Source organism: Canis lupus, chromosome 3 (genome assembly GCF_011100685.1).
Source record: "Canis lupus familiaris isolate Mischka breed German Shepherd chromosome 3, alternate assembly UU_Cfam_GSD_1.0, whole genome shotgun sequence".
Classification (NCBI taxonomy): Eukaryota; Metazoa; Chordata; class Mammalia; order Carnivora; family Canidae; genus Canis; species Canis lupus.
The window spans coordinates 29,449,243-29,467,439 of NC_049224.1; the positions used below are offsets into that span (position 1 = coordinate 29,449,243).

The following is an 18,197-nucleotide window of genomic DNA, read 5'->3' on the forward strand; positions in this document are numbered from 1 at the left end:
GGAACAAGGTGATGCTGAGGGGTATAATGCACAGAACTTCCTCTGTGTTCATGGTTGCCCTGCTACCTTCTCAGTGCTCTGAGCTGGGGTGCCAGGGGGCTCAGTGTTAAGGTCTGTCTTGAGTCAGATCATGACCCCGAGGTCCTGGGATGGACCCCTGCATCAGGCTCCCTGCTCAGCAGGGCACCTGCTTCTTTCTCGCTTGTGCACTTGCTCTCTCTCATGTTCTCAAATAAATAAATAAAATCTTTAAAAAAAATGCTCTGAGCTTATTACGCACTTCAGGGGGCAGTACAGTAATTGGGACTACAAGCTAGGAATAGGGAAGGTGATGGCTTTCTGATGTCCTAGCAGGACTGGAATTTTTTTTTTTTAATTTTTAAAGATTTTATTTATTCATTCATGAGAGATACAGACAGAAGGGCAGAGACACAGGCAGAGGGAGAAGCAGGCTCCTCACAGTGAGCCTGAGCCAAAGGCAGACGTTTAACCACTGAGCCACCCAGGCATCCCAGGGCTAGAAATCTTTTATACCATGTAGTGATAAGTACTAATTTTATGCCCATTTCTGAACTTTTCCCCCCGCCAGAATGTATTTGCCGCAGTTGGAAGGGGTTTATATGTGTATAACCTTCAAATGAAGCGTGTGATTGCTTGCCAGAAAACTGCACATGACTCCAGTGTCCTGCACGTTGCCAAACTTCCAAACAGGTACAAGTTCCCATCTGTTCTACAACAAATGAAAGATAATCCCCTTTCCCAGGGCCACCAGGGTAATTTCTCAGGTGGCAAAGTTATCTGGCTCCATGGCTTGACTCGTTAGGTTCTTTTGGGAATGGCGAATACCCATGGCTATCTCTAACAAAAGAGTTTGTGGCAATATATTAAAAAATTTATAAGAGGCAGAGTTCAAATGAATTACATTGAGTTTTATTACAGGAAGGGATAACTTTAAAATTTGGTATTTATTTAAAAAGACAAAGACTTGTGGGCACTATGTGCTAATTTTTCTTCTGTTTTTCTCAACTCATTTTTTTGTTGTAGTTATTGATGGCCAGAAAGAAGTGATCATCTGCTTGTTGTATAAGGCTACTAAATGAGGGCTTTCCTGTCAGGATACATTTGGCTGCTGAGTTTCTAGGCATGAAATTTATATAGGAAGGGAATGCAATATTTTTTTGGATTAAAAAAAAATTTTTTTTATTGGAGTTCAATTTGCCAACATATAGCATAATACCCAATGCTCATCCCATCAAGCATAATACCCAATGCTCATCCCATCAAATGCCCCCCTCAGTGTCCATCACCCAGTCATCCCATCCCCCTGCCCACCTCCCCTTTCACTACCCCTTGTTCATTTCCCAGAGTTAGGAGTCTCTCATGTTCTGTCCCCCTCACTGATATTTCCCACTCATTTTCTCTCCTTTCCCCTTTAATCCCTTTCACTATTTTTTATATTCCCCAAATGAATGAGACCATATAATGTTTGTCCTTTTAGCACAAGAGCCACCTTGAGAAGACACACAGTGAGAGGAGGGATATTGTGAAAGTGTAATTTATACTGTTTTCCTGAATGTGTTTAAGAAATGGGATAGATTTATCACATTTGAGCCAGTGTAACAGTATAACAGGTGCCCTTCCCAAAGGACACTTTTACTTTGCATTGTGAAGCCATGTTACATGAGCTCCTGCCCAGAGCTGAAGAGAAGTAGTTGAGGACTTCACTGATTTCTTGCACTGCAAATTTAGCACTGGCCTTCCATGGTGCATTCTCTATCACTGATTTTCTATTCTGACAGGCAGTTAATCTCATGCTCAGAAGATGGCAGTGTACGCATTTGGGAGTTAAGAGAAAAACAGCAGCTTGCAGTTGAACCTGTACCAACAGGTGTGTGTCTTTTCTCACATGAAAGGCAGTAGTCAGGCCATTCTGTACAACCAGGAGAATAATATACAGTGTGTTCCAAGTAGGCATGTTTACATGAAGTATTCGTAGCTTAATATTGCATTAATGTAGAACTGCATGGTTTGGTTTGGTTTTGTTTTTCAGTTCAAGTCCACTAGTATTTTTTTTTTTTAAGGGAAACTCTTATTTTTCTGGTAATCTGAACAAATGGCCATTAAAATAAGTATTCATTTTATAATATCAATCATAATGCTTGATACACAAAGAGGATTTGGACCATCAGATAATCGAATTAAAGTGTTCTTTCAGCCTTTAAGCATTAATATTCAACTCAGTTCATGGGAAAAAGCACTTTTGTGTTTATATCATAATCTCATGAGCTCTTGACCTGCAGGCATTTGGTTTGAAAACAAAATCCTAGTTCATTAGCAATCTCTGCATAACACATCGGATGCTGGTACCTCTGGAATTTCTTCTGGTCACCTGACGTCCTAGGATAGTTTTTGGATGCACATGTTGCTTTTCATCTCCCCTTTGATGGATCTGTGTTGTGACCTTTTTTGGGGGACACTGACATTTAGGCCTTTTACTGCTCTCCTCTTTTATTCCCAGTGCCTGTCATGTTAATATACCTTTACTGGTGGGTGAGCAGCGGCAGTGCAGGAGAAGAGCAGCCAACCTGGTGGTTAAGATGAAATGAAGTGGTGTATTTACAAAGACCCCAGCTTAGTGTTTGGTACCACCCCCTTAGCCCTGGACTAAAATGAGGACAGAACATCTTTGCATTTAGATCTTGCTTTTCTGATCTTCTATTCTAAGTAAAGAGAAATGACCAAAATGATTTTTTCTAGGTTTTTTTAACATGTGGGGATTTGGACGAGTGAACAAACAAGCCAGCCAGCCTATTAAAAAGCAGCAAGAAAATGCTACTCCATGTTCCCTGGAGCTTATTGGAGATTTGATTGGACACTCCTCGTCTGTGGAGGTATTATTTGTAATAGGCATATAAAGATTTAGGGAATTCCTGCTTTCACATCTTCCTGTTCTTCATTTAGTTGGTATCATAAAGACCTATACTTTCTTTCTGTATGTTTTTGCTGAATCTAAACATGGATAGGTTGTAGCATGTGCAATTAAAGATCTCCTTTCACAGAGATACAAGATGAGGAAGCAAGGAGTTTAAAGATGGGCTTTAAAGATGGGCTTACTCACATAAGAGGGCAACAGCCATTGATAGACGATGTGAATAATGTTGAATACATAACAGTAGTAGAGGGTACATGGAGGGTTGGGTTATATGTGTAGAGTAGAAGCCTTGCAGAATGGAATTCCAGGAGCCTTTATCTCCTTTTGAAGGATCATATTTTGCTAGTTTCCATCAGACTCAGGATCTTAGCTATTGTTGTGCATGTATGAAAGTATTAATTGAGAATTGTAAGATGTGTACAATTCTAACTTGTGGAAATCCAAATACATTAATATTTACCGTAGGCACCATTGCCTATGATGAAAGGAATAAGACCAATCATGGTACAGAGATGATTGGAACTGGCAGTAGTATAAGTGAAGCCCTAAGTAATGATTTCTTAGATCCTTCTTCCCTGTTACATGGCTAGGGAGAAACAAATTACTTTTCATTTGAATGTGCATTTATGCTTAGGAGCAGCAGTACCACACTTACCCAGTCATTTCCTGTATCTTAGGCAGTATAGTAGACACCGGAGTTGTCAAAGAAGCATATATATAATCCCTGTCCTCCTGGATCTTATACTTGAGAAAAGAGGAAGGATACAGCACAAATAGGTTGTTAACCAAAGCTGCTTAGGACAGACCCAGATGAGTGTAGCCAGTGAGTGCTCAGGAATTAGAAGAATATGGATAGAGGAAAATAAGGGACTTGATGTAGACCTTGAAGTTTCGGGAGGGATGGTAAGGAGCAGACTAGCTAGGTTGGGGCAGTAGTTTCCTGTGGAGAAGAGACACTAGTGGGTAATAAAGCCTGAGAAAGTAGTTTTGGATCAGATTATGGATGTCCTTGCCTGTAAGGCTGAGGCATTTGGGCTTGACCTTCCCTTCATTTGAGAAGTTTTAGGTTTTTGAAGCTATGACAGTTTCAAAGATTACTGATCCATGTCCTCTTTTTCTGTGGCAAATCATATTATGAACTACATTTTTACACAGTCTTTGTTTCAACTATGATTTGGTTTTCATGAATGTCCTAGAGCCTTCTTCAGTGGTGGGGACCATAGTATATAGATGGCATTCCGTAAATGCTGATGGATTAAAGAGTTCAAGCCAGGGTTTATCTTGTAGAATTTGGAATTTAGACATTTTCCAGTAGCCATCTGTACATAAATAATGAGGGTAGGCATAAATGATTAAGCAGTTCTGGCAGGATTTCTGACATCTTAAAATGAATACTTGAGAAGATGCTGTGAGAATTCATGTACCTCACAAAAACAGGTGCTATAGTTCTGATTATTAAAATATATTAGTCATATATATAAATACTAGACCATCACACAATTTCTCATGAAATATAAGTCTTCATTCACCTCCAGATAAGTCTCCAAGGTACATATCTTACAAGCTCATGTTAGTCTAGTATTAGCCTCACCTCTTCTCTTTGAAGTTCCTATAATCAGTAGCTTTAAATTTCTTTACAGATGTTTCTGTACTTTGAAGATCACGGACTAGTGACATGCTCTGCTGACCATCTCATTATTTTGTGGAAAAATGGAGAAAGAGAATCTGGATTACGCAGTTTAAAATTATTTCAGAAGTTAGAAGAGAATGGTGACTTATATCTTGCTGTCTAGTTGAAGGAATTTGGAGTACATGTGCATGAACCTTGAACATCAAATATAGGGTAATATTCAAATTTGTAATGTATTATTTTTTTTTAAGATTTTATGTTTGAGGGGATCCCTGGGTGGCTCAGCGGTTTAGCGCCTGCCTTTGGCCCAAGGTGCGATCCTGGAGTCCCGGGATCAAGTCCCCCGTCGGGCTCCTGGTGTGCAGCCTGCTTCTTCCTCCTCCTGTGTCTCTGCCTCTCTCTATGTCTATCATAAAAATAAATAAATATTTTTAAAAAAATAAAGATTTTATGTTTGAGCGCCACACTGGGTGTGGAAATTACTTAAATTCACAACTCCAAGATCAAGAGTTGCAAGTTGCTTCTCAGGTATTAGTAGTCACCAAAAGAATATACCTCTCAAGTGTTTTGTTCAACTTTCACATAGCAGTAACCTGAAACCACTGAGGAAATGGGTCTAATTTCAGCAGTGGATTTTCAGAAAGTATTCAGATCAGAGCACAAATACTGGTCGATAAAGAATTATACCATAGTGTCTATATAGAAAAATTTTTGAAAATTATGGTTAAAAAAGTTCTATGCCAGAAATTGTATGAACTTATATTTAATGAGAAAAGTGCTCAGAACTTTCTTGTGGATTTTGAAGTACTCTGTTCTCAAAGTAGTATTTTAACTACACTGGTTTTAAAAATTTAAGGTGCCTACCTTTAAGAAAATATTTGTGATAGTTATAGAAGATATTTTGAGATAACAGTGAAAAATCCACTGAAGAGAACAGGTTTGATGTAGTACCTCTTGAATTTAAACCTTAAGGGCTCCAGAAGATTGGGCTTTGTGCTGCTATTGAAGTGATGAGTGCTGGGTTTGAGCTTCTTAATTTGAACCTGGACCCTATTGAAGAGGTAGAAGTAAAACAGCAAAACTGTGGAATTCAGTAGAACTTCTTTGTTCAATTTTCCTTAGAGCCTGTTAGATTAAGAATCTCTGTGATAAATGTATTCTTTCCCCTACAAATTAATTAAGAAGGTCCTATAGAGCAAACTTGAGTCTCTCACTGTTTAACATTTTTTGTCAGTGGTGCCAGTTTTTTTTTTATTTTATTTTAGTTTAGCTACTATAATTCCTGTAAACTCAGGTCATCAAGAATCTTGCCAGAGTAGTTTTTTTCCCTCATGTGAATTGGCCCAATAGCTATCGGCTGGGTTGGCACTAGACCAGCACCTATGCCTCATATGTGCCAGGGATGAGAGCTAGGTCAGTAAAGAGGTACAGTGTTTCCCAGGTCAGAGACGAGCTCCAGACGCCGGATCGATCTTACCATTGCCTCCAATAGGAAATATTGAGAAAGGCTTCATTTGTGAAGTTACTTGCAGTGACCACTCAGATTTAATCCTCTTTATCACCTGGTGGGCCTAGCACAGAATACTCTTTCTCCCTTTTGGTACTAAAGAATAAAAATTTAAAAAGTAAGTGGAGTTAACTGTGGAGTTATTATTAAAGTGCTGATCAAGAAATCCTATTATGATGTCAGAAGACTGAGCCTTCTCCTTTGCTTGCTGCCGATTCACCTGTTTATCCCACACATCTTTAAGAAGATCTTTGTAAATTGTTGTTCTTTACTGGTTTTACCTTTGACCATTGCTCCCACATTCCCTCCAGACTGGAAGAGCTAAGGTCATCAGTGCCAGACTGATGCCCTAATGTTAGGACGAGGAAACTGAGGCCCAGGCAGGTAAGGCCTTGCAATTAACCCTGTTCCCATTACCATCATTGAGGGGCTTTAAAAGCAGAAATAAGAGAGGCCTGGAATCAGGGATAAAGGCTTTACAAGGGAAATAACTTTATGGAGAAATATATTAAAATTGGCATGACCTCCACTGCAGAATAACAGGATCTGAGTAGGAAAATTGGTACTGCCTCTTAGCTGGGCCTCCTGTGTGACTCCTCAAATCTGCCACCATGACAACAAGTTTTTGGCTTTCCATTCTTTCATCCTAAAATTGGAGCATGGGTGGTATCCCTAAACCAGGCAGACGTGCAGTTCTGGTCTTAGCGCATCAGGTTGTTGATCACTTTAGTTAGTATCTCTGTCATTTTCAGGCTTTTAAATTTTCCTCAATAGCTGAAATTTCTTCCATTACTAGCTAGCTTTTTCTTTAGACATTCTACATGAGGTCTTTTGAGTTTCTCAAGTTGTTTTCTTGAATTGTATAAGACCTCTTTAATGAATTATATAAGGAATTCATATATTTTTAACTGCCTTCTTTCCTAATATGTTTTGGGTTAGTATTTTCAGGTATTCCCATGGGGTGACAGAAACCAGAGGTGAGTTTTGGGAGCAATTAGTACCCGAAGTAAGTACCACCATCAACCTTTTATCTGGAAGGAAGCCTCCAACTCAGATGGGAGATTCTAGTAGGGCTCAGTGGACTTGAGGGCTGCTCAGGAGCTGTATGTACACTGCTGCTAGAAGTTCAGAACTTGGAGCACCAAAAGTAACACTGTAGCGGGCCTTGTCATTGTTACTTAAAAATACCCTATTACCTCCTTCTCTGGCTGTTTTCAAGCAATACAAGCAAGAGCCTAACTTTCAGGGGCACTGTATCATTCCTTTCTCAGCTGGAGGCTTGTTCTTTGCCCCTAAGACTTACTGGTCCTGACTTAGACTAAGCAAGCAACCTTTAAAATCTGAAGTTGGAAAGGAAATAATGACTTAGAATTATAAAACATTGTTACCTGCAAGAATGACCTTATAACCAACACTTCTGGTGAAGCAGTAGTCCTAGTGTGACTTCTATCTATTTTAGATAGCATTTTTCCCAATTAATAGGGCCCCCTTCAACACAGTGTTAAACAACTAAGTATAAAGAGGCATTTATAATCGCTTGTACCTTCTGAAAGACTGTATTTCTGATAAGTGACTTGTATGGACGAATGCAATATTTAGTTCGCAACTGAGAAGATTACTGCATAATAGATCACACACTGATTAAGAGCATAGCTGTGCTGAAACTGTGGTACCTGGCAGTCTTAAAGCATTTAACATTTAAGTTCTTATGAAATTAATTTGACACTACAAGGAGTAAGCTGTAACATTCATACAGAAAATGTCAGACATCTGATAAATGTTACTTACCAAATGGAACTGAAAGCGATATGGTGAGGAAAAAAGTCCTTGTCTCTAGCAAGCTTCTGAAGCCTAGGCAAATTATTTAGCTCCTTAAAATGGGATTTTGACATCCTGAATTTAATGTGTCTGAAAATAAAGTGTGTGACTCATGAAATAAAGGACACTAAAGCGAAATTTTGAAATAATGAAAAGTTTAGGCCAAAGAGATAAAATAAAAACAGCTGTTGGGAATGAAAAATGGCTGTAGGAATTTAGTTACAAGTACTTCACAAAAACATTTTCATCACATTTACATAATGCAGCATTACAACACAAAGCTAGCTGCTCTCCTGACCAAGCACATTCGCTTTTCTAACAAAAAAAAATTTAGATACGTTTCTTTGCGTGGAATTGTCATATAGGATTTCATTTTTTGGTACAAAACATAGAAAAAAACATTGGCACATTATGTAGTGATAAGTCATTTTTTTCTTCCCGTGTACTAGTTTCAAGTGTTCTGCAATTCCAATTTTCATTTGAAAAAAGTAAATACTATTCAGTTAATTCAGCCTCTGTTTATACCTCTTAAAAATGCAGCATGGAGTACAGAGGATTTGAAAAGGAAACAAAGATATTTTGTTTAGTTTCTAATATTTACAATACATAGAGAAGGGTTGATTGGTAAAAGACAAAGGAAAATCTCAAGTCTGACTTTATGTAATCACAGAAAGTTTTCAAAAGAGCTGTATAAAAATATGCACTTGTGCTTTAGAAGCTTTTAGCATACAATTAAGAGCATAAAATAGTATTTACTGCTTCCCTCTTATGCCTATTTTCTGATATATTTACATATCTTGCAGTCTTTTCTTTTTTACATCATTAAAGCAAAATGGCAAGGTCTCAAATACAGATAGGTTAAAAACTTCTGAACCTTGAAACTTCCCCATTCCTCCCCAAATATATATGTATAGATGGTACACTGCACAACATTCTCCATGGACTTACACCCAGTAAATTTAGAGTGCTTTAATAAAAATTTTAAACAGCAAATGTATATAAATTCTTTAAAAAAAAAAAGTTTATGAAGGGCATTCAAATTTAATGGCTTTTATATACTCACTATGGTGCCTTGTGACTGCTTCTGTAAACCAGAAATAAGGGAAGCTCTTGGATTCCCCCCATAACAAGGTGTGGGTCCCTTCTGCATCACAAAGGGCTTTCTGTTAAGATGAATTCCTTTTATATGAAAGAGGGCTGCTGCAGCCAGTCTACAGAAGGCACTCACCAGGCCAAGGCTGTGGTGTACCGTGGGGCTCACACCATCGATCAAAAGAACTGCTTAGCCATAAGAGACGGTGAAACTAACTACTTTTTATCAATAATTTGGTCCCAGTTGTTTTGCTCATTTTTTATCTAGTTTTTTTTTTCTGTTAGGTATTATGAATTCTTCTCTTGAGGAAAATAGTCAAGCTAAACATGATGGTGACTTTTATGGTAAGAGACAAGCTAAACACTAGCTAAGCTGCTTTGTCATCCAGCAAGATGGGCTCACAGGCACCAAGTCTTTGCTGCTTGTGTCCTGCTAGTTACAGTAAACTAGCTCCATGGCTTGAGGAGGACACACAGGATGACACCAAGACAAAGGATTTTGCCATGTGTTCTGTTGCTAAGTGTTCAAAAGAACATAGATTTTTCTTCATGGCACATAACTTTCTCTAAATGCTGTTTGGGGACTTGAATAGTTCAAAGTCAAATATTAAACACCAGCTCCTTAACCTACACCTCTCCTTTTCAGTATAAAGGAATGCCTCTCATCCACACTGCTGTGATTCATAGTGCCCTTCACAGATCATGGGGTCCCCTTCTCTGTCTTGGCATCAGCTGTCAGATGGAAGTCTCAGACTTTTGCACTTGAGGTCATCTAATGTCTTCCAGTGTTTGTAGTTATCAGCCAAATGTTGCATGAGAGCTGGCAGATGGGCAAAGGCTGCAAGGACATCAAAGAATCACAAGTTAGGTGGCTGGAACATTGGTAAGGCCAGGGCTCTGTGGGATAGATTTGGGCTCAGAATTGGAAGAGAAAGTACCCTAGTGCACATTGTGGCGTGAGAAGGTGGGCTGTCAAACACTACTGTCTGAAATACTAATGGGCCCTTCTAGTTACAAATTGAAAAGGCACTCATCAGCAACATTCCATACAGAGTGTGCTCAGTCTACTCTGATCACAGATTCTGTTTGTATTCTTTCAAGAGTCTCCTCCAATGACAGGCTAAACCTGCTGCGAGCTTTGGAAACCTAGGCTTCCAAGAGGTTACCTTGTTGATGCGGTTACCAAACATCCACTGAGTTTTCTGTAGATGAGGTTCTCTGCAAGGTGCCAGGGATGCAGAAAGTGCACATACCCACCATACCTGGCTACAAACATTGGACAGCTAACTTTTTACACACACCAAAAAAGAAAAAGTAACATTTCACTTACACATTTAGGCCTAGCCTACGTCATTAAGGGTTATCATCATAAAGTCTAACAAAATACTCGGTAGGGGTGACAGAACACCAACTGTCTTACCATCCCAAGCATCAAACATGTCTGTTATGAAGTAGTCAATGAAGGAGATTTGGGATTTGGGGATGCTGCAGGTATTCCGGTCAAACACTGGCATCACCACAGGGAGCCCCTGCCTCTTCTCCTCATCAGTCTACAAGAAAGGAGAACACACAGAGGGCTGCGGCACACGGGGAGCTGTCACAGTAGCATCTCATTTCTCAGAACAGCTCTGAAAATGGGGTCCTCATCCAGTTGTAGATAGGAAGGAATAGGTGCAGCAGGCTCTTGGGGCTTACATAAGTCAACTACCTGATGAGCTGTGGTGACTCAATTCAGCTCTTTGCACTGCGAAGCCTCTTGTACCCTACCAGAGCCTCTCCCGAAGCACTCATCTCAGGGTTCTTAACCCCTTTCTGGAAATTATTGCCAAAGTCACACTAGTAACAGTAGGTACTGACAACAGCTGACATATACAGTGAGGGTGCAGAGCACTGGTGAGTGGAGGTGCTTCTGCCACAAATGAACCAAGGCACCATCACCAAACTGGGCCAGTAGTTACATGCCTGAAGCTTAAAAAGCCATTTTACTTATAAACACCCTCACTGAAGTAGTAAGAATGATTAATCGTATTAAATTTTGACCTTTGGTATAGGTCCTTTTAAAATTCTGTGTTTTGACAAAGTTTAGACAAAGCATAAAGCCCTTACGCTGCACACCAAAGCCTGATAGTTGTCTTGAGAAAAAGCAGTTATGCAACTGAACCGAACCAGCCTCTTCTTGTGGCACATTATTTTTACTTGAATGGCAAACTGTGATTGTTCAGATTTGGGTGTTGGTCATGTGGCTCTCTCAAGGAATGTGTACGTCTGAGTACTTTACACATCAGAGTGTATGTCTGTATAAGGACATAACGTACTGAGCTGAATATTCAGATCGCCATTTTCCTGATGGCGTGCTGAACCAGAGGCCAGCCTAGGTCAAGTGCTTGTGAACATTAGTATAGTCCTTTTTGGGAGAAGGACACCTGACCAAGGAACTTATATTAAGTAACTTAAAAGTGCTGCTTTCCTCTTCCCCATTCATGTCCTTAGAGAATAATTAGGAATAGGATTTCAGGCCCTCTCTGGGGAGCCCATCAGCTTTTGGCTCAGCTTGCTCATTTCAGGTTAATCAAGGAGGCATCCTTAAAATCCCCACTGTTGTTCAAGGAGTGGTTTGGGTTTTTTAACGTCACCCCTTTCTTTCTGGCAAGCTCAGAACAGCCTGTCCTACTTTCCTTCAACTCAGGAGCTCCTCTTCCCAGCCTTGAAAGCTGCAGTTAACTTCCTGAGTACTTGGCTAGCCATCCCCCCGCCAGCACTTCTGGACATTATGAGCCATTCTTTATCCTGTCTTAGTGGTACCGTCCAGCCCTACAGGCCTTCCCAAAGTGCGTGTGACTCATAGCCATTTGTGTGTTTCTGTTTCGGTCACACACATACACTGCAGTCCTTAGTGCCTCCTCTCTGGAAATAGGCCTGTGTTGCAAATGGCATCTTGTGGTCTACTAATTTCTGGATTTTTTTTCCTTCAATTCTCTCACACTGCAAAGTGAACTATGCATTACTACTCTTCTTATATAAAAATTCTGTTTTTCTTCCTTAACTAATTTTATACATGATGCTTTCTCTCCCATAAAGCCCTTTCCTATTTCCACAGATCTAAATCTTTTCAAACAACAAAAGCACAACTTTAATAACCATTTCTCCTTAAGCTCTGTTTTTAAATCTAGGAAACATATCTTTCTGAACTCTGATAGCACTTAACATCCCTCCTTTAGAGATCCTTCCTATTTTTAGCAATGTGTGGACCTATCTATGTCTATACCTCTCCCCTACGGTATTATGAGCTGCCCACAGGCAGGATTGCATCTTATTCCTTTCTCTGTTCCCCACAGTACTCTGTAGAGAGAATAATAACCTAGTAGCGAATGGATGGTGGCCCAGTTTTTGTGGAAGTTCAGGACCTAAAAGTTTGACAATGAAAAGATACTTCCAAAGGCTCAGTTTATCCTCTTTCCCCTAGACAGACTGACCTGTGACCAGCCACATCAGTCACTCTTGATGGAACCATAAGTCTACTCTGGTCCACGGTGAGCCATTTCTTTCCAGGGAGGATTCATTTACTAATTGATAGTTACTCAACTGGAAAATTTCCAGAGTTCTATGACCTAGAGCCATTTCCAGAAGAGAAGTGAAGCTTCCCTAGCTCTCTAGGCAATGTACCTGTGCAAAATACTCCTCAGAGATCCTCCCAGCCCATTCGATGCACAGGTCCAGGGGGCGACATGGATTGGCTACATCTGCACACTTTATCATCATACGCTTGATCAGGATTTGGTTTTCAGGGAAGTTTTTCCCAGTAGGGTTGCATTCACAGTCGCTGCCTTCAATCTGGAAAACAAATGGGTCAAATTAGGGCTAGGATGATGGCAAGACCACAGTGACCAGACATTAGATGTCAGCACACGGCCCCATTTAGACCTGACTGGGACTCAAGTTTTCCCATCTAGTGTAGTCTATAATCTCATATATACACTGACATTTCCTTGTACAAAAATAACCTCAGTCAAGACGAAAACAGTTTAAAACATTCAAGTCCCTCTTAACCACCCATCCCATCCCTTGTTGCCTTCTTCCCCAAAAGTAACTGCTGCACACAGGATTTAGTTTTGTTTTTAGGAGTCTGGTATGTTTTAAAGGAGAGCTTCTCTCCCAGTTTTATCAGAATGTGTAAAAACAACTTCCAGGTGTTGAAAAATACATTAAAGATAGGAAAAAACACATAATATGACCCTTTAATCATTTCTTCATGTATTTCCACTTCTTAGGCCTGCCAGCTCCCTCTCTCTGCTATGACCTTCTGTCCCACCTTGTTTCTTTCTCTTAAGGCATCTTCCACTCATACTTTCCTGGCTGCCGGTCTGCCTGAGAGGTAGCGAGGCATGAGCCGTGTACATTCTGGGGGGCGCTAGGAACGGTGGGCCAGGCCAGGACTGCGTGTGTTTGGTCATGCTTACAAAGACTGGTTGTGCCTTAGTACATATACCTAGTGATGGACGGTAGGGTCCTGAGCCAGGGGCCAGGTCAGGAAGTAGGCTTATGTGACTGCAGTGATAGGAGGCCAGTTACACAAAACCGGGAGGATTGCTCATTTCTTCTATCAAAGACATCATCAGATTGTGTGAAAACACTCAATTAGATTTCCAGAGCTCTGCCGCGCTGAAAACCTACATGACATGTAAGGGGTTTGAGACTAGACCTATTTATTAAACCATCATTGGACAGAATTATGTTCTGAAGGTTATTCTTTTGATCACTTACTGCTGGGAAGATCCTGCTTACCACAGGCGCTGTGGTAAATAATCTCAACAGAAGAATTAGGTAACCTTTCTCAAGTCTAAATTCTGTGATTCTGTGTAATTTTTCCCTCCTGAATCCCCAGATCCCTACTCCTATAGAGTCCCCTGGAAAGAGAGGGCCCTGGCATTATGCTGTGGAATCCCTGGGGTGATGGAGTAGAACAGAGGAGGTGGACACTGTCCCTTCCTCCAGGCTGGTCATGTGATGGGTCCTACAGTTTCCTTACTGATAATCAAGTTGCTTTTAAGACAGCCATTCATCATCCATCCACGTGTAGAACCTTTTTTCAGTGGAAATGAGCAAAAAAAGCTTTTCTAAGTTTACAGGACTATGAACAACAACATGGTTTTGGAGGTCAGTTGATCTCATTTTAAACAACTGAGATGTGACCCCTCTGTGCATGTTTTTAAACCCAAGTTTGTAGGGGCCTCAATGCCAGACTAGGGTATATCAGCAAATTTTAAAAAGGGAAAATTGACAACTGCTTTTCTTTTCAACTAGCACTCACAATTTGACTACATGTAGTCCTCAGGTACTGATATGTTTTGATGCAAATTGGCAGGAATATGGTTCTTTAAAACATCCATTTTTTTCCCTAATACTAAATTTCAGTTTCTATTTTATTTTTTATTTTATTAAGTTGTTTAATTCTACTATAGTTAATATACAGTGTTGAATCACTATATTATATACCTGAAACTGACTTAACAGTTGTCTACATCACTCAACTGTTCATCATGCTAAGTGTACTCTTTCATCATCCTCACGTATCTCCCCCTTCCCTCCAGCCACGTCTCTTCTGGTAACCACCAGTTTGTTCTCTGTAGTCGAGAGTGTTCTTGGTTTGTCTCTTTTAAAATACCATTTTTGAGGTCTAAAATGTCAGAGAATTAGAAAAGACTTTGGATTCCCTAAGATACCACCATTTAGGCCAGCGTCTGCTGTCTGCAGGCCTCTTCTTATTCTTTGGGGGCCTACCTCCTCCTGTTACCATCGGTCTTACATCAGGCCTCTGAGATAAGGAGCTCAGTTACTGGGGACACTGTGGCCAGTACTGCCAGCCTTTCTTTACCAACTCCGAGCAGATACCCACCTTGTATTCAGGGTGAAGAGAAGCTGCGTTGAAGCCAGAGTACCCTCTGATGGAAATAATACTCTGATGTATCTTATGACCGGGGCAATTCTTACCTCAGCTGCCATTGGCTTATTGATGCTGTTCACAAATTTGTTCACATGTTCAAAGTGTTTGGTCATCTCTGTTGCTAAAACCATGTCAATAATAGCTTGGCGCAGTGTTCGATAATGGTTCCTAAAATAACCGGAAGACAAAGGGCCTTGTTCATATCATGTCCAGAAGTAGAACCGTTCTGCTCCCATTTCACCACACTCCTCACAATGTGGGAGGAAGCTAGGGGCACAGAGTTAAGAAATGAGTGCAGATCATAAAAAAGTTTACACGCTCATCTTCCCATCAGCCGGGACTTTTTGACACCATTCCATTTACCCCAGTGAAGCTGACCTTCCTTGTATGGTGTGTGTGTGTGTGTGTGTGTGTGTGTGTGTGTGTGTGTGTGTGTGTAATGTCACCAGTAGGCACTTCTTTTACAAAGTGTCTTGGCAACTGAAAAACAGTGAGGTGAAAATGACCTGTTCCTTCCCTACACGACTGGCGCAGCAACCTGATGCGCTGTCCCCGTTGCCTTCAATTCAGATGCTGTGATTTCTAGTACAGCGAATTGGCAGTACTGCTTTAGATGATGGCATTGGGGGATCCCTGGGTGGCGCAGCAGTTTGGCGCCTGCCTTTGGCCCAGGGCGCGATCCTGGAGACCCGGGATCGAATCCCACGTCGGGCTCCCGGTGCATGGAGCCTGCTTCTCCCTCTGCCTGTGTCTCTGCCTCTCTCTCTCTCTCTCTCTGTGACTATCATAAATAAATTAAAAAAAAAAAAAAAAAGATGATGGCATTGGAATAATGTTTTCCCATTAATAAGTACTATCTAAATTAGAAGTTCAATGTATGAAATAACAAAACAGCCAAAAATTACTCTCCAGTTCCTATCATCATTTTCTAACTTCCAGGAGCCAGGATGGAGAGCTGAGTAAAATTGGCTCTTGGAGAAAACTCTTGCACAAGTTTCATTATTTTTTTTTTTAAGATTTATTTATTCATTCAGAGAGAGAGAGACAGGCAGAGACAGAAGCAGGCTCCATGCAGGGAGCCCGATGTGGGACTCGATTCCAGGTCCCCAGGATCACACCCTGGGCTGCAGGCGGCACTAAACCGCTGGGCCACCGGGGCTGCCCTCTTGTACAAGTTTTAAAAACAGTCCTTGACACTGGTGAAACTTTCTGAAGGTGAAATCCTCCATGTTTTCTCAGATTTCTGGAAACCACAGTTTAGGTTCATGTTGACGGATGGCCCCTGAGCCCAGAGTGAGCTCTGTGCTCTGCTTGCCGGTCCAGAAGTCTGCTCTCCAGCCTGGCTGGTGCTGTTTCAAAACAACCACAGCCTGACTGTAGGCTACAGCAGCCGAAGGAACTAACTGTTCCTGTCTGTGCGTAGCTGGCCCACGCTCACTGGATAGAAGTACAACAGCCAGGAAGGGGGAAACCCGCCCAATCCTTTGGGCTCTGACAACTCTGCTGAGACCTGTAGAACAATGCTTATCTCCTCATGAGTTAGGTTTTTAAGGGGCAAAACTTGAACTGGGGCAAGATGAGGAGGGATGCATTTTCCTTGAGGTACACAAAAGGCAGGATGTCCTCCTGGGACATAAAAATACCTGCTGCACCGACCAGCAAGACAATATATCTAAGTATTTTGCAGTTTGTAAAACATGCTCATGAACTCACTGAAGGTGGAATGAAATTCAGATGAAAGTGATCTGAAAAGCACAGTTAAGCTTATAAGGGCAAGATTACTATTTGACCGTCCGACAATGGTCGGCTATTGTTATTTCTCCTTTTCCTTACCCTACGAAGGAGCTAAGGACTGAATTTCCCACTTACACTTCACAAACCTGAGCACAGCAACCCGAGCACAACAAACCTGTCAATGTTCTTGAAAATGTTGCATTTGCTGTCCTTGACTGTGAGCTGGAAAGCCAGGGCCGTATGGTGACTCTCCAAGACGGCGGTGTCATTATAGAGCACAGCGAGTTCGCTGCCTGCGTTGCACAGGAATGAGTTGGTCCTTCCGGGGTGATCCACATCGTGCACGGTGGCAGCAATCAGTGCCGCCACCTCATCCAGCTGGTCCAGGCTTCCCTGGGGTCGTGGGGAGGTAAGGCTGAACGTTACCATTGAATGACACAGACCTACGCTCCTATCAGTCCCTCAGGAGGGATGGGATTATCAGAATTACTGTTCTAGTGTGATGCGCCTTCTCTGACCTTCTAGAAGTTGAGAGGCTGCCTAGGATACATCGCATTGCCTGGCTGTGCTGTGGAATCTCTGGAGGGAAGCAGTAGTCTGAGCTGTGACAATGAACACCTATTCCAATGGATGCCTAAACTGTTCCCAGAATCCATACACTCCAGTTTTGCAGGAAGAAGGCAAACAGGCCTTTTCAGATGCTTGCCCTGTGGTATTGCTGGGACTCTTGCCCATGAGTGGAGAGAGCAGGAAGTGGCCCATGATGCAAGTATTATTTAATTTGCTTACTCATGCAAAGATGGAGAGAAGGGCAGTAAATGGCACAAATACAACCGAACTCTTCACACAAAGGGAAACGGATTAGAGCCAAGCAGTACAAGACAATCAAGGACAAGAAAAAATTTTCTCAGGAAAACTGAGGCTAAGGCAGCCCTTGCAGTTAGGAACAGAATTCAGCTCCAGGCTAGCAGGTGGCAAAGGCAACAAGGGAGACCCGCTTTCTTGAGCTCTTGTTCCATAATCTGAGAATATAAACCAGAGCGTAAGGGCATACAAGTGGTTTTTTTTGGGGGGCGGGGGGGCATACAAGTGTTTTCTCAAATTATGGCTTTAGGAGGAGGTCATGAAGCAGGGCTACTAGCCTGTTGCAGATGCGATCCCTCAGGGGTTCACTCACTCATTGGGATAGGCTTACTGGGCTAGGGTTAGGGCTCGGCGTGCTGGCACTACCCTAACTACGGTGGCGAAGTTTCCACACTAATGGAGCTGACAGCTTGCTGAGGAGGGCACAACACACACACAAGTGCAGGCAATTTACCGTGAGGAGCTAAGAAGGGGTGGACAAGGGCTCTGGGAGTGTAACCCCAAGGCCTGGTCTAGTTTAGGGCAGTGGTGGTGGTTCAGCTTTGTGGGGTGATGGAAATGCCTGTGCTGTCCCTTTGGTAACCCCTGGCCCCGGGGAGCTGCTGGACACTAAAAATGTGGTCAGTGCAACCGTGACCGGAATTGCTCATTTTATTTAACTCTAGTAGTAAACGGCCAC

General features: G+C 41.7%; 2 protein-coding genes across 17 annotated transcripts in view; one reads left to right on the forward strand and one right to left on the reverse strand.

Moving 5' to 3' along the window:
- Positions 1-4,791, forward strand: part of WDR41 (WD repeat domain 41) — a 204,438-nt gene extending 199,647 nt beyond the window's left edge. For 7 of the 8 annotated variants that reach the window (XM_038532488.1, XM_038532491.1, XM_038532489.1 and 4 more), the window contains 4 exons: positions 590-711; positions 1,800-1,888; positions 2,758-2,891; positions 4,573-4,791. In XM_038532488.1, the coding sequence (XP_038388416.1) occupies positions 590-711; positions 1,800-1,888; positions 2,758-2,891; positions 4,573-4,725 (498 nt within the window). In that variant the 3' untranslated portion in view covers positions 4,726-4,791. The remainder of the gene's footprint in view (positions 1-589; positions 712-1,799; positions 1,889-2,757; positions 2,892-4,572) is intronic. The other variant, XR_005356842.1, reaches the window with a different exon arrangement.
- Positions 4,792-8,022: 3,231 nt separating this feature from the next.
- PDE8B (phosphodiesterase 8B) overlaps positions 8,023-18,197 on the reverse strand; it is a 304,031-nt gene continuing 293,856 nt past the window's right edge. For 8 of the 9 annotated variants that reach the window (XM_038532501.1, XM_038532499.1, XM_038532500.1 and 5 more), the window contains 5 exons: positions 16,830-17,047; positions 14,968-15,088; positions 12,643-12,810; positions 10,400-10,529; positions 8,023-9,817 (listed from right to left, as the gene is read on the reverse strand). In XM_038532501.1, coding sequence (XP_038388429.1) covers positions 9,708-9,817; positions 10,400-10,529; positions 12,643-12,810; positions 14,968-15,088; positions 16,830-17,047 — 747 coding nt within the window. In that variant the 3' untranslated portion in view covers positions 8,023-9,707. The remainder of the gene's footprint in view (positions 9,818-10,399; positions 10,530-12,642; positions 12,811-14,967; positions 15,089-16,829; positions 17,048-18,197) is intronic. The other variant, XM_038532498.1, reaches the window with a different exon arrangement.